The sequence below is a fragment of the Clupea harengus genome, chromosome 10 (genome assembly GCF_900700415.2).
Source record: "Clupea harengus chromosome 10, Ch_v2.0.2, whole genome shotgun sequence".
Classification (NCBI taxonomy): Eukaryota; Metazoa; Chordata; class Actinopteri; order Clupeiformes; family Clupeidae; genus Clupea; species Clupea harengus.
Window position 1 is genome coordinate 6696760 of NC_045161.1, and position 20624 is coordinate 6717383.

The following is a 20624-nucleotide window of genomic DNA, read 5'->3' on the forward strand; positions in this document are numbered from 1 at the left end:
CCCGTCAAATGGCTGTTATCTTTTGGGGGTGCCATCACCTTCCCACAAACAGCTGACCTGTGAGCAGCAGACCTGTGTGGCAGCCATCAAGTCTAAATGACAAGCAAACATAGATTCTACGAAAAAAGAGTGTTCTGATAAAGAAGAAAACGGTGACTCAGAAGTTTAGAAAAGGGTGCATTCACATATAGAAGAGCTAAGCAGCCCCAACGGACTGTCACCCCGCATGTTAATGAGGGGCATCACACACAAAATGTATTTCACTAATCAAATCTCAATGCTTCCCTGGGTTCTGAGGAATTATTCCAAAGTGCATTTGACATAACCTGAAATTCTGTTGGATCAATTACGCAGGAATTGTTGTGGAGCTATCTCTGAATCCTCTGCGATAGGTCTGCAGTGTGACAGGTAAATAGATAAAATAGTTTATCCTATGCATGTTATCAACACCTGATAACACAGCACTGAATTGTTCTGCACGTTTCAACCTCATCCAGCAATTATTTCAACAAATGCCTGTGGCCTCATTCAGGGTGTATGGTATTGTAATATTGACTTTTATGTGCAATGAAGGCAACTGGCAACCAGGCAAAGCAGGCGCAGAAATGCAACGAATTTCAAAATGGTTGTATTTGGCTGGTGACTTCAACTGATATCAAAATGTAACTAAATGATTAACAAAGGCTTTTCATAGATAATTCATATCCAAAAATATTCCTGAAGTCATCACTTTAAAATTGTAGAATAGGCCATGTATCTTTATTTTCTCAGAATAAAAACACAGTGTGCGATGCAATTTTCACAATGCAATGTTCCGGAATGAAATTTAAGAAAACTTCAAAATTAGTGGGAGACGAATCAAAATGCCCAAAATGTTCACATGAGCATGGACTGAAACAAAACACCAACATGAGCAGCCATGCAAGTACCGATTTGATTTGAATTCTTACTTCGATCCGAGTTTCGTTTTTTATGTAAACTAGGTTACTATTAGTCCTCATAGCAAATACTGACTGACACCAATACGCTAGAGAAGCTTCTGTTCTGAGAGACAGGGAGATCATTACATATTACAGCAGTATTAAAAAGTCTATAGATAAACGACGTTAACACTAAATCAATCTTAAATAAATAACTTAAAAGTGCAAATCAAAACTTCAATTGAACCCAACACTTTTTCAACTCAAAGGGTGTAAGAGCAGCACTAAACATATCACAAACACAGAACAAATGGCATTTCAAGTAAACGGACAAAATCAGGACAAAAGGAACCCAAAACACGAAACCTTTAGTAAGGCAAATATTGCCTGCTCTACCCTCTTATTCCCAAAGGCTGAAAAACAGAAAAGGGTGCTGTGGCTTTTCCCCCAGTGGCTAGCCCGCGGGAGAGAAGACAGAGGGTGAACATTTTTTAGAGTTCATCTTTAGTAGGGACATCCTCGTCTACCTCCTCGAGTGGACTGGTCTCATCTGCGGTCTCCTCATCAAGCTCGAGCTCATTCTCCTCTTCCTCCTCCTCCTCTTCACCCTCTTCATCAAGGCCTTCATCGTCTTCATCACCGCCATCGTGATCTCTACCAGCATCCTTATCCTCTTCTTTAATGTTATCCGTGTTGCTCTTTTCCTCCCTCTGTTTCCTCTCCTCTTCCAGCTGCTGCTCCCTCATTTTCTTTTCAGACCCCTATAAACAAAGTGAAGCGATAGAAATAAAAAAGTCTGAGCCCAATTTAAACTGTATCCAAAGGGTTTTCACGCCTTGATTTACATGACATACAGTGGCATCCATTTGAACAGTAAAAACAAATTACCTTTGTGACTCCCCAGGTCTCTTTTGCAAAATCATCTGCTGCCTTTACATCATCAGTAATGATGAAATTGTCAAAAATGGTCCCAGATTTAACCTAAAAGAGAGAAACCGGAATATCATTCCAAAATACATTGTCCCACATATGATTAAGTGTACAATATATACAGCTTTTTCTAAGCTTCCCTGAGGCATGTTACATGCTCTACTTCATCACTGTAATAATGTAATAAGTACAGTATATATGTGTGGTCAAGTTCACAGCAAATTGACATGTTCTACAAAGAACTGAGCTCAACACTTTTAAGTTTCACCATTAGAGAGACACTGAGAATGATCGGTGAAAACGTGCCTGCCACAAATCAAGTCCAATCACTCCAATGTTGTCAAATTTGTAAATGGTGCTATCAGGCGTGTAGTCAGGGTTGTCAATTTCAGGATGCACCCAGTTGCCCTTGTAGTTGGGATTATCAATCTCCTTTGGCTTCCATTCTCCCTGAAACAGAAAGAATGATAGAATAACTAATTACTGTTTAGTTTTATTTAGTATACATATATCAAAGCACTCATTTGAAGATCCAGGATTTACAAAAGTCTTGTCCGAAGTAGAAATTAAATTACTTTTTCTGTTTTAGAAATGTTTACACAGAAATGAAGGGATATGGCACGTAATGTGTACCTTGTACTCTGGGTTAGGGATCATGGGTGGCTCCCACTCCCCATCCATTTCCTCATCCCAGTCTTCTGGCTTCTTGGCATCAGGATCAGGAATATTTTCAGACTTGTCCCAGTCCTGATAACAATGTCTCATTGATTACTAATGAAACACATATTATCTGAAGTATGAAACTATAACGCTTTCACTTAGAGAAACTCAAAATCTGAAACTCAAAATACTCAGAAGAGATGCATCACAATGGAAATGTATATCAGAATAACCTGCAATATTGCTCCATACTGACAGTCATGTAGTTTCACATTAAAATAATGACAAAATACAGGAATATTTGCGCAACCTAACTGACCTCTGGTTTTGCGTCCTCGGGGTCATCTATTGTGACACGATCATCCCAATCCTCAGGTTTCTTGGCGTCTGGGTCCTTGATCGTTTTGGGTGGCAGAAAATCCCAGTCGACCTCAAGGCTGCCCCACTCCAGCTTCTCATTGTTAACTTTGACTTCATAAGTCTGGTCAGGTCTCACAATCAGAGTATAGAGGTGGGTGTGTTCATCATCCTAAGGTTGAAGCATTAAGGTAACAATTGAGTTCTGATGAAACAAGATGATAGCATCCCACTTCTATTACATTACATCATACCATAACAGGAATGTATTCCCTTTGTGTGCGACACATAACTCTAAACAAAAGGTTTTTCTAAATGACTAAGACATTATGTAAACGTCAAAGCCAAGGTGCACTTTCATGTTTGCAATACAGCAGCAGCTGGTTGTATTTCCACTCTCTATTTCCACTGGCATCTGCAAATTCAATTTACTGGATTATTTATTAACATCAGTAATTGTTAATAGTAAAACCATTGATATTTACCCGTGCTTTGACTTCTTTCTTTATGAGTCGGTTCTGTCCCTTGTAGTTGAAAATGACATGCACTTTTTTGGTGCCGTAGCCACAGATATCAGGGCCTGAAAAAATAAGCCAGGTGAAATATGAATTATAGTCTAGCAATAAAAGCATTGTTAGATATTAATTGTTCAAATGAAATTACCTGCTGTACTTACCAAACATAATGTAGTATTTGGAATCTCCGTGCATATCTGCTTGGTTCAAGTCAGCTGGGAAGAGCTTCACGTATCCACCACCACAATCTATTTGTTGTTCGTGTTTAACCGTAAACTGCACTACAAGATCTTTACCCTCATTGCTGAAAGGTTCAAAACGGCTTGAGATGGAATAAAAGTGAGCATCCTGACTAGTTTGAAGGCCTGTGGACACACACAAAAAAGCAGGAAGAATGAAAATAAAAAAATATGGTTTGCATGATGCCAATGTCCTCATATTTCACAGGTAAATGGGTGGAAGTGGTCCAAAGAAACATTTGAACACAAAATGTAACAATTAAATTATTATTGTCGATGACAATTGTTACTCTAAATGAATAGCGTTACCTTTGTCTTTTTCAGGATCTCCATAAAACTTCCCTGCAGTTAGTTTCCACTGGCCATAGTCAGACTTGTGTTTAGATACTGCCCAACGAGTCTTCCATCCATCTGTGAAGAGATGAGAAGAAGAAGAAAGTATAGATAGAAGTCAGTGCATAATAATACAGTTACATCTTGGACTGCCCCATACTAGACTGCCATACATTGTCACCCTCAGTTATGGAAAACTGAATAATTATTTCAGGATATTTACTTTGTAAATGTAAATACTATTGTGCCAATTAAAAAACAGTGTATCATATTTCATAATTCCACTTTACTATCTGCCTTGACAATATCGCCACATTACTATGGCTAATTCTAAACAGAACTGAGGGTAAATTGAGATGCAAATCATTCATGTATGTACTAATTAATGAATGCGTGTACGTAAGGCTACGTGCATTACCAAATCACTATACCGTTGCATAATTGTGATTTTAACACAATCTTTGTTATATTAATAACACATTTAGATTGTGCTAGCGCTTCTCCATAAAATGTGGCTACTTCAGTCATGCACCGTACCTCCATCCAGAAATTGCTCTTTAAAGAACACAGTAGCATCTGTGGTAGCTAATAATCCAAGTAATGCAAATATTGCCAAAGTAGGTCGCATGCTTGCAGCTCTCCGACGTCCGGGTGATTTTATTTGCACTATTCTGATAGAAAATATAAATAAACACTGAGATGGCGAGGATATTTGGAAAATGTTGCTTAGTCCGGTTCCTGCACAGATGGCTGAGATCGATTGGTCTGATGCTTAACCAATGACACGAGACCACGGGTTGTCAGAGGATATGTCAGCGCGTCTTTTTCAAAATCATCTCATTCATTGCAATTTACCTGTCAACAAAACTTAGGCTAGTGTTTTGTCATTCTCTCAAGTTTGTACGAATTTAGATAAAAAATAAAAAATCGTACTAAAATATCAAAGGCAAATACGAACCTAACATAAAAATCGTTGACCAGATATAATTAGATTCACTAGGCCTACTTGACTGATCTTAATATTCAGTTCCAACAACAGCAGTCCATATTTCATACTAAATTTAGGCTAAGAGACAGACTACAAGGCCTGCAGCATAAGTAACGATATTGTAAATCGACATTAATTCCACCTATCCACCTTTTATGCGTTGGAATAAAACGGGATAGGATTGAATGAACCTTATGACTTGCCGTCGCCTTGTTGCGCACGATGATGAAGTCATCAAAGATGTGCCTATCGGCCATGGTTGCGAAGGACGCCAAATTGACCACAGTCTGTTTACTAAGTGAAATATGTTGTGATATGTGGCTACACAACTACAAAGCTCTCCAATAGGTTAATCGTGTTACGAGTGATTTTTTTTTTAGATGTGTGCCATCACTACTTGGGATATCACAAACCTCAAGGTATGACTTATTGTATGTGGAGCCCCGTCGACACAAGTCATTTGGAAGCCTCCTAGCATCAGGATGTTTCTTACATAGAATGTGAAAATAGGGCTTCTAGTTGTTGCTGCATTGAGAAAGGCAAACCGTCTCAAGATGTGGAAGCAGGGAGGTAGCAGAAGCTCGGCGCTCGACAGAGCAATGGCTCAGCTGGCAGCGAAAAAAGTTGGAAGTGCTGGAGATTCACAAATAAATGTAAGTAGCCGTCGTTGTGTGTGTGTGGTGATTAAATGTATGAACCTGGACATTGTGCATATATAGCCTGTTAAATTATAGTTACTTTGGTTGATATGTCAAAACAATAATACAATGAAATAACCCAAACTGTATCTTTCATCCACAGGAAAATGGGTCATCTCAAACCAACATAAATCTGAAAAGCATGTTGCCTGGTAGGCAAATGGAGTTCCAAGACTTGAGCGACATCTCCTCAGAAGACCTAAATAGTGAAGATCACGAAGATAATGTCGCGCCTCCAAACAAAGCATTTGTGGATAATGAGCTATTGGAGAGATCTGGAGTCGGTGGTGGCTCTAGGTTCTTAAAAAAGCCTTCGAACGCGATAGCCACCAGACAATCTTCAGCACCGAGTTCGCAACGCCTGTCGATGGAGGAGCCTATCCGGATACCTCAGCGACGGTCCCAAAGTGCAGCATTAAGCCGACTTGCTCAACTTGAGGAGCGTTTCAGACACCGCAAAGAGGGTAGTTATGCACAGACTACAAGTCCTGGCCAACCAACTCCTCAGGAGGACCCTCTGTCTGCCCATTCCAGTACCGACCTCAGTATGAAAGGTGCACGTTTTCTCAAGAAAAAACTGACTTCATCTGTTCCCGAACAAAGTAAACAAAGCCATGTCCCACATATAGCTGCCAAAGCTCCTCCGTCAAGTGTTCCCAGTAAAGGTGTTAGTTTAGACAGTGATGAAGAGGATATGGAAAGGCTTTTGGGGGAGTATCTCAATTCTTCAACTGAAAGTCCTGGACCCAAGGTAATCCAAGTTTGTAAAATATCTTTGTTAATAAAACCGCAGCTAATAATTTTTGATACACATGGTTGCATTTTTTTTTGTATTATTGTGTTACAGTCTTACAGGAAAAGTACCCATAAGAAGACCCCTACAACTGTGCAAATCTCAGACACTGTCAGACGAAGGACCCCACTACCGCCCTCTAGCGAGCAGGCCAGCCCAGTACACTCGTTGAGAAGTGTGTCGATTGTGTATTCTCCATCTCCATCGCCCCCAAACATTCAGACATCTAGTAGGTCTCCAAAAGTCAGGTTCCTTCGCCCCTCTCAATCACGGTCATCTGTTTCAGCAAACAATGAGATTAGGTCCTTGGAGGAGCTTTTCACAGATACTGATGACACTTCCAGCAAGATAAGTGCAGCATCTGATGGTAAGACAGAACTCACCATCATAAACATAGCTGTTGCAGGTGTTCATTGGTCTGCTCCAACAGTGTGCCCCATTTTGCTGTTCTTTTCAGCTGTCAAGTTTAACGTCATGACCTTGGATGATTTGATTCCTGCTGAACCCTTAGGACTATCTGCATCCTCGAAGGAGAAGGTTTGTGATTTAAATCGCTCTATTCGTGCTTTCAATGACTTGGTGAACATTTCACAAACATTTTCTGTGAAACCATTTTGTTTGTGACATCTTTGCATGTAGATACAGATTGGTGTTGTCCAGGATACAAGCACAAGAGACGACACAGTTGAAGATACTAGTGAGTGCACATTGGATGACATTTTCCCAGAAGACCCACCTGAGGAGGATGCAGTGGACTATGAAAGTGATTTTGAGACTGATATCAAGTCAGAGGCAACTAACCAGAGCGTAAGCGAGATCCCAGAGCACCTGACAGATGACGACAAAGTATCAGAGCCTGCTGAGGATCGATCTGAGGATCACATTCACTACGGTCTCTCACAGAGGGACACAAACTCAGAGAAATCCCTGGCAGATGGAACAGAAATGGACGGAAGAAAGTCTTTTGAGTCATATGATGGCAAGAGTAAAGACTCCTTCTCCAGGTCATATTCCTCTTATTCTCGTTCAGACACGCTCACCCCCACCAGTGTGCCTCACAGACGTCATGTAAAAGAGGCTGCAGTTCAGACTGAGAAGGGACCAGCTTTCACCTGGCCATCAGGTGAGTCGTGCATCCCCACTTTAGTTTTGATATCATCGCAGACACACCAGTTGGTTTAAAGTGATCTTTTGTGGTTCATGTTTTTAGGAATGGATGTGCTGGCATCCACTTACATGGATCCTACGCCTGTGGCACGCTACACAGTCAGTGCAGAGGTTCTTGAAGGTATGTCTGAAGTTTTAGTTTTGAAAATGTTTGTCCACTTTGGAGGTGACATTTGTCTTCCTAAAATGCAAGATGTAGACGAACAGTCCTCTTGAGTATCCTTAGCGGTACATGGGTAATGGCAGGTTACAGCTGGTAGTATTCCACTAATCTGTGACTGATATGATTTGCTTTCTCAGCATTGACCTCCCAGATGCCGGTTGAGGCAGCCCTCAATGACATGCTGAAGCAGCAACTGGCTATGACCAGGCACTTCATAGAGTCCAGCCGACATCTGTACAGCTCCTTGCTACAGTCCCTGGAGCCTCCAGACTACAAGTACACGACTCTAGAGGACACAAAAGAGGTAAGAAAGACGGACACGTGTCTACCTTGGTTTTAACATGTATTTGTTTTTATAAAAAATTTTACCACAGTATTTCAAAGAAATAATCACTGACTAGAATCTTGCTGCTGAGCTAAATTGAATGCTTGCTAATAATTACCACATTTTCTTGTCTAGTTCATACGCAAACATAGATCTCCCAAACTCACGATGGAAAAGGCCTTGGAGGAAGTGCAACAGGAGATGAGAGAATATCACTACCTGTAGAAAACACTAGATGCCAAGAAATGAATGCCATTTGTGCCATTGAAATGTTTTATTATAAAATGATGCATTTTAAGTTTTGGTGTTGTTTAATTAATGTGAGCTCTGCTGCAAAAACTACAAACACATGATGCATGATTTTAAAAATATTTTTATTCGTCGTTTTGTGGAATTACTAGGGTGAAATCCTGATGTGAATACATGGGTTTAAAACATCTTCTTTCCACTACGGCTTTTAACTAGAAAACAGAACACTACAACACAAAAGTCCGATTTTTTTTTTTTTTTACACAAGTTCCTTGTCATTCAGCACAAGAGCAAGAGGGGGGGGACATTCATGAATGACAACTGTACCAGTGTTCAGGCTTAAAAAAAATGGATGGGGTTTGAAATTGATGATTTCCATCATTCTGTTGGTGGAGGCTCCTGCGGTTCCCGATTGACTGTGAAGTAAAATGACAAGGGGGCATGTTGAAGTTTAAATACGCTCATATCATTTCCCAGAACACTAGTTGCTCATGGAACAGCAATCTCCAAATGATCAAGCATTGGGGGAAATCAAAACAGGTTTACATTTAGTAACCATTTTATTTCCTTATTCCAAATATAATTATATAAACTGGTTACTAGGGTGTAAATCAATCAGTATCAAATAAATCAGTTTCACCGTTTTCCAAAAATCAAAAAAGAGGCTCCTACCAGAAGGACTCGTACCTTCTTCTCTGGCTTTCATCCGGGCCACAAAGTTGTAGCTTTTGTTCCTGCGGTAGTTCTCATATGGGTCATCCAGCGATACCCCCACGCCCTTGTACTGATCCCACTTGTCCCGTATATCTCCCCCTTTGATGGGGTCCTGGATGCCCTGCTCCTTGGCTCCGAGTCCTCCAGAACCACTCCAACCTGTTCAGAAAGAGTCATGAACTCACATAACAGCACAAATACACGACCAACAAACAGCACAAATAGAACAACAACAAACAGCACAAAACTCAGCACTTAAAGACAACTAAGCTTGACCCAGACGGTAAAGGGCAACAGTGATGTGTCCACTCATACACACACAGAACATGCTCATGTGAATTATTCAGCCCACTGATTAGGTGAATCTTTGTTTGCCAGTCCCAGTTCCACACTGCCAGCAACCTCGAGTCTGCCTTGTATAATACACCAGCCAAATGTTAGACATTGCTGCGTTCTCACTTGCAGATCATCTGTAGTTTGGCTTGTCAGGTCACAAGAAATCCGTGTTAGATTCTTGGTCTAGAGCGACATATACAGATACTGGAGCAAACCCTACAACACACACACACACACACACACACACACACACAGACAAACACACAATCATGTCACACAGTCCCAGCCCAGTCTTACCCATCTTCATGAGCATCTGATGCCCCTTGTTCTCCTCTCCGAGCCGCGAATCCACAGGCACCGATGACCCCGTACCAAGGCCAGACGTCGAGCTGTTCAGAAAAGATGAAAAAGATTGACGATCATATAATGACATTATACCTTGAGTCTTGATATTTATTTAACAATGTCACAACCAAATAAAAAAATATGGACTCATCCCTCACACATAGAGGACTTTGATGGCAGACTTACGGGGGAGTGGGGCTGCGAGACTTCACACCGGTCACACCTGTCACCCCTGTCACACTGACCAAACCGGCCTGGTGTTTCTTGTCTGGTGATCGGGAGTGAGACCGGGACCGGGAACGACTGCGCGACGAGTGTGACCGACTTCTGCTTCTGCACACACAAGCATTTCAGCACAGCTCTATGATATTCAGTTCTTCAACTCTATACAACCTCTCTCAAATTTACTCAATCATTCTTTAAAACAAAGGCAGAAAAAAAACTAAAAACATTTAACCCACAAAAGAGCCTCTGTGGGAAAGGTAATTTTTAAAGCAGGTGAATTCTGGCAGCATTTCCAAACAACCCTTCAGAGGTTTGTATGTATAATTTGAGAGGGCTCCTCCATGAAGGCAATCTGTAAAAGCCTGAGGATCTGGTTTGAAGTGTGTGTACCTGGATCTGGATCGAGAGTAGGATCTGGAACGGGAGCGGGACCGGGACCTGGAGTAGGACCGTGAGGACTTGGAAGACCTAGAACTAGAACGTGACGAAGAGCGCCCCCTGCTGCGAGAACGACTGCGGGACCGGCTGCCTCGCATGCTGAGGGGGAAGGAGATGAAACCCGAAAAAAGAGTTAATGCCAGTGAGAGAGAATAGGAGCAAGAGAAGAGTGAGAATGTGCAGTGAGACACAGCCTGAGAGCTTCTCCTTACCTGTTGCGTTTCTCTTGTTCCTTTTTCCTCCTCGCTCTCATCTTTGCTCTGAAGAACTCGTACAGGCCATTCTGTTCCCAGCCCTCACTAAAAAAAGAAAAAGAATAATGAAGAAACAGACTGATGGCTAACCTGAATGGGAGAGAAATCCTACTTTCATATATCAACATTTGAATAATATTGCAACTGGGAGACCTCTGATAAATGACTACTACTAGTACACTACTAGTATATTGAGGAGCTACAGTGCATGACGTACTTACAGTATGTCCAACATAACAGTGTTCTAGTAATACCTGTTTCTGGGTCTGTCATGTGATGGGGGGCTGTAGAAGGCCTCGACTGCAGCCAGGAGCCGCTCACTAGGGGGCATGGGTGGTGGTAGGCGGATGTCTTTGGGATCCAGAGCCTTGTAGTCATGGTCTTCTAGCTACAAGAGGCAGATAAAGAAAAACGTTTATATAGGCCACAAGGTGAATGCATTGAGCATTTAAACATTCAGACCTTAAAATGTACAGGACAAAACAAAATCAGTCTCAAATATTTGATTAGTAGTTTGACAGTTTCTGGATTGCACCACAAAGTGAGCTGATAGTAGGTGATGATGTGCACCTTTACTAACGGAGCCATCAGGCCAGCTGGCAGGTCGAAGTAGGGGACGTTGGGCACTAGACTGGGGTCGTCCTGGCTGACGTGTGCGGGGGCTGGGCGTCTCATGTGGACTGGGGACTGGCCGTTGAAGCCATGGGGCGGGGGACCGAAGTCAGGGTGCTGGTTGCCGCCGCCCCACGGTGGATGTTCAGCCATTCCTGGAGGCGGTATCCTCTGACTGGGGTGGTGATGAGGTGGTGGTGGCCCGATGTCTGGGTAAGACAGGAAAAAAAGAAGTCAGATCACTGAAACACATGTAAAAGTTATGCTGAAATGCGCTGCTTAAATCAAGGCATTTTGTTTACCTCCTTGGAAGTCTCCTTGAGGGTAATCGAAGCGATGTGGGGGGTACGGGGGTCTATCAAAGTGGTGCCGCGGTGGGAAATCATCCTGCATGAACCGTGGCGGGAAGCGGCCAAAGTTGTGTGGCGGAGGGGGTTGGTTGAAAGGCGGGGGCTGCTGGTGGGGTGGGAAGGGGCCCCTGAAGTGTGGGGGGCGCTGCATCCTGAACGGGGGCTCCCTCTGACCCCAGGGGGGCTGATCCGGCTGGTTGCTCCAGGGCGGCTGGTCGTACTGGCCGCTCCAGGAGGGAGGGGCCTCCGACTGGCCGCTCCACGGGCCCCCATCTCGGGAGCCACTCCAGCTGGGGTCCCTCTGCTCATTCCACATGCCCTCGTGGCTGTTCCACGGGGGACAGGGCGGTGGGGCCTGAGTAGGGTCGAATGGAGGCTAAACGTTGAAACAACATAGATCAGTGTTGACTGCTATAAACTGCAACTACTTAAATCCTACTCAGAATGAGGTGAATGAGTAATAAATAACGTGTGAAAGTATTATCACAGCTTTGTGTCTTACTATATTACATTGGTAGCAGAGGCGTGGCGTTTAACAAAGCGTCTAGCATAACCTATAATGCTGCGTTCAAGACCACTCAAATATTTCCTACAGAAAATTGCATTGGAATATCCCCGGCTTCAGTGAGGTGTGTCATTTAATAAATGTTATCAATATGGCGATGAACCTAACAGAGAGCTTGACTATATTAAAAGTTAAAAACTTTTTTAAATGTATGAGAAGATGCATGAAGAGGCAGTGTGTCAAAATGAACAAGAAAAAGGTTGTATATAACTATTGATAGCCAGCAGATAGAAGGAGCATTTCTATTTTCAATGACTGACGCAAGAGAAGAACGAGAAGATCTTGTGGACTCCAAAACGAATGTTATGAGAGTAGACGCATGTACCAAAACAAAATTAATATTATAAAGTATAATAAAAGTAATATTGCAATATTACACTGTATCGATTTCTCACCCCACTCATTATTAAACACGAACACTTCTTCCATAAACTTGCTGCTCAGTCAACACTCATACTTCATATGTCTCTATGCTCCCCAGAAGAGAGGGCCCTTGGTGTTTCTGCTGTCATCTTTACTCTTAGCAGTAGCAGTAAATACACAAAGATACAAACAACAGGCTGAAACACATGGTCATATAAGAGGTGACTCACGGGCTGCTGTGGGTTCCAGGATGGCATGTTGTGCTGGGGATCGAACCAGCCAGGCTTGGATGATGGAATGTCAGAGGGGCCGCTAGAGTTGGAGGAGTCCGGGGGTCTGGAGGGAGTGCCATCATAATCTCCAGGAGGTGGGCCCGCCATAGGGGGCTTACCCTCACCTGGTGGGATCGAAGAACAAGGGTACAGGTTTATATTACTATATAGGCATAACTGGAACGGCCTGTCCAGTCAGAGAACTGGCCAAGTGTGCACATCCCAGTTTGTCTGTGTGTTTCTATTTCTACCTTGATAAAATCATCATGAAAGAGATGATAAACTGGAATATGGACATGCTAGTGGGATTACTTGAATGTGAAATGCCACATTAGTTTTGTAGCTCAGGGTACAAGACCTGCTAATCAATGTGGCAACTAGCCTCCATTAACTCCCTCCTGAATAGGGCCCGTGTGTACCTCTCGGTCTGTGAGGTTCACCTGGCTGGGAGGTAAGTGGCGCTCCTTGTGACTTTCCTTCTCCGTCCGCTGGGGTCAACTGCCCGACCGCCGCTGCCGCCGCTGCCACTGCCACCGTCTGCTGCTGCTTCAGGTTGGCAATGAATTCCTCATGCTGTGTCTTGAGGGTCTGAATCTGCTGCTGGAAGGCCAGCTGGACGGGCTGCACCACGCCGGCGTACTCCGTGATCAACGAGGCCTGGAGGAGGAGACATGACGACAGCAGCAGCTCAGTCAGCAGGAGGGTGGAGAAGGCATCAATTAACAGTCCCAGAAGAACCCAGAACAGAGCACTGTATTACACATTATAGTGTGGTGCCGCGACTGTTGGCTCTTCTCATTTTTAACCGTATAAACCAAAGTCCTGCGTCATCTTGTCTTATTTCTGGAATTTGCATGAATCTGTAGATCAACATTTGCACTTTATCCTTTTAGTTGAGCGAAGATAGCAAGTCCTTGTTTGAGTCATTAATCTGTTCTCCATTCATTCTCTAGATTCAAAACTTCTAATAGCTAACTGACTAAAAATACTGAGATAGATGTGTGCATTTCAGCCCTTCATAATATAACAGGTCAGGTCTGTTGATCTGTAATTGTTGACACAACTCGACCGGGCGCTGGCAGATGCAGATCCTGTGGAGGAACAGACAGTGGAGCAGCTCACCTGGTACTGCCCCAGTCCCACAGCTGGGTTTTTGAGCTGCTGGATAGTGAGGTCATCAAAGTACCCATTCTTTTCCCACAGCTGCAGTAACTGTAATACACAAAACAGGCAGTCAGTCTTCTGCGCAAAGCATACGCCTAACTCTACAATATGACGATAACTATTCTGAAATCTATTTGATCTATAATACTAGTATTCACTTTGTGACATCTGGATATTAGAGTTCACTTATACATGAAAGCAACATCTACCATTTTAAAAGTTACAATGCAAGATGTTTGGTCACCATACAAAAAACAAACACAAATCCAGTCACAGTGAGAAGAGTGTCATCCAAATGTACCCGTGTTATTTTCTGCTGTTTGTCCTCCTCCACAGCCAGGAAGCTTGTGCAGTAGATGGGCACCACCACCTTCTGAAGAGCAGCCAGCAGATCTCGCTGCTGCTTCCTCTGACTGCAACAATACATACATATATGAACAAACATAAGCATCACCTACACATACATATACATAAGCCTCATGTCATGATTTAAAAGGGTCCGTCAATCCAAGTAAGTTACAATACAGTAAATATTTATACCCCCACAGAGGTTAGGCCAGAACTTTGGCTTGCTTGAGCATATCAGCTGAGCAGAGCAGCACAGGATCAATATGAAGTAACAAGTAAAAGCATTCGAGCAGATCTTTGTCCTGATGCTGACATCTCAGTAGGCTTAGGGGTTAGAGACCCACCAGTGATGGAGGACGTCGTTGGTCAGATAGATGAGGTGGAGGCGAAGCTCAAAGTGGGCCGTCTCTGCCGTGATGCGATTGCGGAGGAAGGAGCACATCAGCTCGCAGTGCGGAGGGGACTTAGCGTTATTGAACATCCAGTTTTTACCAGCCTAAAGAGATGGCCAAAGAAAAGAAAATACAAATAAAAAACTCTGAATCTAAAACACCCCCACAGAAGCATCTTACATGCAAGTGTTGAAGTGCTGAGAAAGCAGTATGTCAAAAGCATGAAGCACATCAAACATATATTGAATGTGTACATACACATCACACAGATTAGTCATATAACATGCTCATTTCACATACTGAGATGGCATCTTTTGTGCAGGTGTCGATGATTGGCAGTAGAAGGTTCTCAAACTCTCCCATGTCCAGCTGAGACTCAGCAAGCAGCTTCTGCGTCTGTTGCTCCATTGCCAGAGTAATGGCCGCCGTCACTTGCTCCTGAAAACAACAACAATAATTCATGTCAAGAACCAGGGATTGCCATAAAATGCTAGCGGTGAGCTGGTTGACCAGTATTACCATAAAAAAAAGCATCTAATATGTGACAACCACACCACCATTCAAACACTTCTAAAAAACAGATTACAATCTTTTTGAGGTATGTCAGGACTATGATCTGGTCTGCATGCCTGTCTAAGTGTGTTGAGGTGCTGTTCCTGTTGCTGCAGGTTCCACGTGCTCTGCTGGATCAGGTCGTCCACAGCGGGAGTGGCAGGAGGGATGGGTGGTGGAGGCAGCATGGTGATGGGTGGTGGCACATCTGGGATCTCCTTCCCAGGGGGTTTGCACATCACTACAACAGAGCAGAGATGTATCATTACAAGGGTTATTTGCTGCACGGGAAAGGCTGATATTTTGAGTTTACTCTTTACCATTTTAGGGTGGGCTTATGAAAATGATTTTAGGACAGAGATATTCCTACAAAAATGAAGTAACCCGGAAAGACCAAATGGAATTTAAAATTAAGCGCCAAAGCACAGGCAGCCATCAGGGGAAGGATCAGCACTGCGTGACATGCACTTGTCTCCATGCAAGCCAATGTGCAATTCCATGTTTACTTCGTGGGAAGTCATGGGCAAAAACAGACTGCTACTATCACTTAATAGGGCATCTTCAGAGATACATTTATAATAGGGTGGATGTGAGAATTATAAAATGTACTCAAACAAAATCACTGCCAACTGCTAACCAAGACTATTTTGTAATACTGCAATGTATGACATGCAAGGATCTCTGTGACACTCCAGACCAGTGCAATTGCAATATTCTCCATTTTGTACTTCGGTTCATGAATTGTCCACCATGGAAACAGACTGCTAAACCCACTGTGGTTGTAGATTTACACCATTAAAATAACAAATAATGAAAACAACTAAAAATACTAATTTGACTCTTCTGACCAAATGATTTATGCATTTGCAAATGAAATGCTATATCAGTGACCCATTCTAAATCAGTTCCAAAAAATACATAATGCAACAAAATATGCAATCACAGCTAAAGCCCAAAAACAACCCAGTAGAACCCATATCATTTTCAAGCATGTCTAATGCAAAATTATTCCATGAAAAACAGAAAATATATGTTTGGGGTTCACTTTAATATAGCTTGGCATAATTTAGTAAATACCTTCCAAATTATACTCTTCACACTCGTGTGTGGAAGAATCTATGAAGAAAGAGGGATACCTTTAATACAAAACATTTGTTACTTTATACAACTTACAACAGGGCGGAGTTACTCACACCAATATAATATAGAAGCTATTTTCCAATCTCAGGTAACAATTACCCATACCCTCGCAGTAAAACACAGAAACTGACATAGATATGTGTATGCTACTTACGCTGTTGCTGTTCAATGGCAAGTTTGTACTTGTAGTATCCAAAGAACTCTCCCCCGAATAAGAAGGAAAATTTAGGATTATCCTTTTGTTTCTCCATGGTCATCTTTTCAAACTCAGGACCATTGCGAGCAACAAATTGAGCCAGTTTGTCGATGACATTTCTCAGCTCTTGGTCTGTGAGACGACAAGCAAGTTAATACGTGCAGTGAATGAAAACTCCAGGTAGGTCATCCCAGAGAACAGTGTTGAGGGGTGCAACAAAGTTTAAGGATGTGCCAGCATTGAATGAAACTGACTATCGTCCCTAAATTACAGAGATATGTCATGTAAGTCATAGTTATTGTTCTAAATGAACCATCAACAGGTAACCATATAATAGCTTAATAATTACTACTCGAGTGAAACGATAGCACTGTGCTGCTAGCTACAGTTGAATAGCCTTATTTCCCTTATAGCCGGCAATATAGGTAGCGAGTTAGCCAGTTGGCTATATGTGTAGCTGACGTTATAGAGTGATATTCTGAATGAAAACTTAAAGGAACATAATTGAAGTAATCGCACTGTTACTTTTACAGCAGACATCTGTGACACACATTGCTTTATGAATAGTTAACTTTGAGTATGTTTTCCCATGTTTAGAGCAGGTATCAATATCAAGATAACCACATCAATCAGCACGCTAGGTAGCCTGTTCAGCTCATGCAAGCCTACACTACGAACCTTCTGGAGGTGTCGAAATATCCATGATGATGTTTCAAGCAGAGTAAAGCAATGGTAATTGCTGACAGTGAGTAATTGAAAAAAATATCACGTGTACCAAAAAGGTACACTCTTAAATTAAAACATAGGCAAAATTCGTATTATATTTGGACACAGGCGCTGTATTTCTTCAAGTTCCAGGCACCGGAAATACATCACACTGTTTCCGTGGGCGCCACTTCATGAAGAAGCTCTCAAAATGATAGTGCCATCTACCTGTGGTGGGGTGGAAATAGCCTTTTTAATCTATAGAAAAATTGGCCTGCCACGTTATTGTAGTCGTAGGATAGGCTAGTAGAATTTGTACGGTCTTAAATCTGACTTCAGTGGTTCAAACAGACTTCATGACAACTGTCAAACAATGTCTTAACCATCCTTGACGCATTCTATATACTGACGTATACGTATCTGGAAAAAGTCACACTCTAAAATTAGCTCTTAATGTTTAGTCAAAATAAGTAGGCTATGAACATGATTTGTTTGTCCTCCATATTGTACTGATAAAAATAAACCAAAATGATGTACCTCTAAAGACCTTAGTATTTTTGTTTCATGTTGGAATCTTGTATCATCTGCAGATTATCTCCAGGCTTTTACCATAAATACACAGGTAAAGCTTAATTTTAATAGGTTGTGTTAATTTACCTGTATAGTCAGTAGTGAGTTTTACAAACTTTAAGGGGAAAAGCACTGAGAAATACAAACGGTGAGAGACATCTTTTAAGCATAGATGGCAGTAGAGCTCCTTTTGGCCATTCGCCTCACTTGCTGTGGAATGGTGAAAGAAAGGAAAGCCCATGGTGATCCCCTAGATTCAAATGAATGCTTAGTAATCTAGTTATGTATGGCATGGTACTGCACATTTGGGTTCTATTTTTGGAATTTTTTTTTTTTGGGTGTTCATAGAATTAAGTCCCCCATGCCCCCTGTATAGATTATAGTGTAACCAGATTATCCAAATACTTTTTGCCACCTGATTAATATACTGGTGTCAGAAGCAGTAGGTGCCCTCCTGGTTTCATCAATGCTGTGTATTATTATGAATACTATTAGGCCTAAGTATTGTGCATAATAATAATAATAATAAATACATGAATTCTTCTCAGCTACATTGATAACAAGGTCTAATTTTAACAATGTCCAAACCAACAGTAATTTTACTTGTACACAGAAAATATGTTACATTCCTTGTGCTGTTGGTTGGGGACTTCCCACTGTGGCTCAACAGCAATCAAATTGAACAGAGGAAGAGATCAATTCAATTCATGTCAATTTTATTTATATAGCGCCAAAACAATTGGCTCAAGGCGCTTAAGATCAGTCAAAATGTCAAAAATGTTCAGAGTACTATAAGTCTGTTTCTGAGGTCAGCCAAGAACTGAAGAAACTGCATGATGGATATAGGTTACACACCACACACTCACATGGGATCTTAATAGCAAGTAAAATACCCTTTATGTAGCTCACAGAAAATTCGTAACCCCTTCAATCAAACTCTGGTTACGACCCCAATCATAAGGATTTTCTATGGATGTTTCCAGAGGGTGATACAGGTGGGCATCCGAAGGATTGATATGTATATATGTTTTTTTTATTACCTACATTTTTTTTGTTAAAAAACATTAAAAAACAACGTATTTTAGGATTACTGGGACAGAAATCAAACAATACTTTCCAAGAGGCTAGTCTGGCTGTTTACTATAACCTGCCAATCACCATGTTCTCAACCAGTGCACAGCAAAAGAGGACAGCAGAAACTGGCGCCAGCCACCCAATCCACCACCTCCACCCCCCTTCCTCACTGACCTCCAATTATGTCATGCGAAAAAGCTGTCTCCCATTCAAAAGCTTCCTTAATCAAACCCAATTAATTCCGCTCCTTTCCCTTATTATCCCCACTGAGGAACGCGTCTTTCCAATCAGCCTGTTAACTCCAGCCCGGGCCCCATCTGAGGCCATGGAGAGGGGAACAAAATAATAGATTATGCAATTAATTAGTCGTTAGAGACTTAATTGTTCTTAATGAATAAATACCAGTCTTTGGATACTTGTGAGTGATTCACAGAGTAAGCCATTTTTACCTTTGCGCTCTACTAATCTCGTTGGTCAGTCACCTTCGGGTATTCCCAGGTTTTTTATGTTTTTTTTATGGGCTTTTTTTTTGTACAGCAGCGTGACAACAGCACCCAGTAAATAACACACCGGAGTGACAATATAGCTGAATCACTCTGGCCTGTCTCTGATGCCAATTATAGCCTTTTGAAAGCAATGATGAGCTCCATTAACAAATGTAATGCTGGTCACTACTTCATATATAATCACTGTAGTTCTAAAATAACATGAAAACAGTGAGTTTTTCTGCATCAATCTTCTTACTGTATGAGGTCAGGGATTAATCCAAGGTTTATGTTTCTTACCACCAGATGTGTGACCTGGAGTGCATGTGCTTTAAAGATAGTCATGCTTCAGTACAAACATGTTGCATTGCAAATGTGTTCTGATTTACTATTGTCATTGTTGACTAGGGTGTTGTCATTGGTGTTTTCATATGGGTGTCATTGCAATTTATGTGAAGTACCTGAAATAATGACATCTTTTTCTACCTCTACTATCAGAGGTTTCATTTTTGCATATCAGGCTATAGGGGGAGAAATGTGGTTCTTTCCCACTGATGTAAAACGTTTGGTTCTTGGATGAATTGTCTTACCCTCAACAGTTGCCTGCCCAGTACAAAGAAGGTCAGCTCTGACTCATCACATTGTCATTGTCAATCTAAAGCACCCCTATGGAGTCATGTGCTGTAAACAAATAAAACAATTTGGCTTGGGTTGAAAACATCAGACCGAGAGGTAGTTGGCCGAATTATGCCCAAACGAGCCTCACAAAAGCTTTTATGGTGACCGGCTGCTCTTTTCCCATGCTTCTTTTTGTGCCACTCAACCAGCTCAACGCATGCCTACCCCGGGCCCCGGCCACACTGTGCCAAGATGTCCAGCAGTCAGTGTCTACTCCGTCTCAGGCTGGGCACTAATCCCTGAGCTGTCAGGGAACCCCGCGCTGAACTCATCCTGGCCCGCAGGAAAAGGCTCTAATTGGGGGATTTTCTACATCATTAACCCTGATGAGCAGCCATCCCACCCGTGCTCCCACCCCTCACAATTATTAATACTTCCTCCCAAGGCAAAAAGAAAACTTTACAGGCTGCACAAGAATGTTGTTTTAATCAGGCAGAGCCTTGTGTGGTTAGTTATGCATACTTTATGTTTGCATAGAGGGGTAGATATCCAAGACATGAACGAAGACA

General features: G+C 42.1%; 3 protein-coding genes across 7 annotated transcripts; 1 reads left to right on the plus strand and 2 right to left on the minus strand.

Moving 5' to 3' along the window:
- Window positions 1-730: 730 nt before the first annotated feature.
- Window positions 731-4920, minus strand: LOC105900957 (calreticulin). The gene is made up of 9 exons (XM_012828338.3): window positions 4492-4920; window positions 3931-4032; window positions 3544-3747; window positions 3353-3447; window positions 2830-3039; window positions 2484-2597; window positions 2157-2300; window positions 1809-1901; window positions 731-1681 (listed from the first exon to the last, which is right to left on the minus strand). Exons 1-9 carry the CDS (start codon window positions 4580-4582, stop codon window positions 1412-1414), a joined length of 1323 nt encoding a protein of 440 aa, XP_012683792.2. The 5' UTR covers window positions 4583-4920; the 3' UTR covers window positions 731-1411.
- Window positions 4921-5140: 220 nt separating this feature from the next.
- On the plus strand, window positions 5141-8378 carry c10h19orf44 (chromosome 10 C19orf44 homolog). Its single transcript, XM_031575144.2, has 8 exons — window positions 5141-5595; window positions 5744-6391; window positions 6488-6800; window positions 6891-6970; window positions 7073-7556; window positions 7644-7721; window positions 7901-8067; window positions 8224-8378. The coding sequence occupies exons 1-8, from the start codon at window positions 5497-5499 to the stop codon at window positions 8311-8313; spliced, it is 1959 nt and encodes a 652-aa protein (XP_031431004.1). The 5' UTR covers window positions 5141-5496; the 3' UTR covers window positions 8314-8378.
- Window positions 8379-8443: 65 nt separating this feature from the next.
- On the minus strand, window positions 8444-17492 carry LOC105900990 (calcium homeostasis endoplasmic reticulum protein). Of its 5 annotated transcripts, none has more exons than XM_031575143.2 (19): window positions 17282-17492; window positions 16562-16735; window positions 16345-16383; window positions 15345-15508; window positions 15016-15153; window positions 14668-14819; window positions 14277-14388; window positions 13934-14023; window positions 13231-13468; window positions 12770-12936; window positions 11564-11966; window positions 11220-11470; window positions 10904-11037; window positions 10608-10694; window positions 10348-10494; window positions 9919-10065; window positions 9685-9776; window positions 9010-9210; window positions 8444-8753 (listed from the first exon to the last, which is right to left on the minus strand). In XM_031575143.2, exons 1-19 carry the CDS (start codon window positions 17304-17306, stop codon window positions 8716-8718), a joined length of 2799 nt encoding a protein of 932 aa, XP_031431003.1. In that variant the 5' UTR covers window positions 17307-17492; the 3' UTR covers window positions 8444-8715. The 5 variants fall into 5 exon arrangements, with proteins under 5 accessions (XP_031431003.1, XP_031431001.1, XP_012683832.1 ...); XM_031575141.2 differs by having other exon boundaries at window positions 11564-11987; XM_012828378.3 differs by having other exon boundaries at window positions 9025-9210; window positions 11564-11987; window positions 13252-13468; window positions 17282-17491.
- Between the last annotated feature and the right edge of the window lie 3132 nt (window positions 17493-20624).

Coding starts and splice junctions, on each gene's coding strand:
- c10h19orf44 (XM_031575144.2), top strand. CDS start 5,497: ATGTGGAAGCAGGGAGGTAGCAGAAGCTCGGCGCTCGACAGAGCAATG. Junction 5,596..5,743: donor CTGGAGATTCACAAATAAAT/GTAAGTAGCCGT, acceptor TTTCATCCACAG/GAAAATGGGTCATCTCAAAC. Junction 7,557..7,643: donor AGCTTTCACCTGGCCATCAG/GTGAGTCGTGCA, acceptor TCATGTTTTTAG/GAATGGATGTGCTGGCATCC.
- LOC105900990 (XM_031575141.2), bottom strand. CDS start 17,306: ATGGATATTTCGACACCTCCAGAAG. Junction 11,471..11,563: donor TCAAGGAGACTTCCAAGGAG/GTAAACAAAATG, acceptor TGTCTTACCCAG/ACATCGGGCCACCACCACCT. Junction 9,777..9,918: donor TCTCGCAGCCCCACTCCCCC/GTAAGTCTGCCA, acceptor TTTTCTGAACAG/CTCGACGTCTGGCCTTGGTA.
- LOC105900957 (XM_012828338.3), bottom strand. CDS start 4,582: ATGCGACCTACTTTGGCAATATTTGCATTACTTGGATTATTAGCTACC. Junction 4,033..4,491: donor AGAGCAATTTCTGGATGGAG/GTACGGTGCATG, acceptor ATCTCTTCACAG/ATGGATGGAAGACTCGTTGG. Junction 1,682..1,808: donor AGACCTGGGGAGTCACAAAG/GTAATTTGTTTT, acceptor CTTTGTTTATAG/GGGTCTGAAAAGAAAATGAG.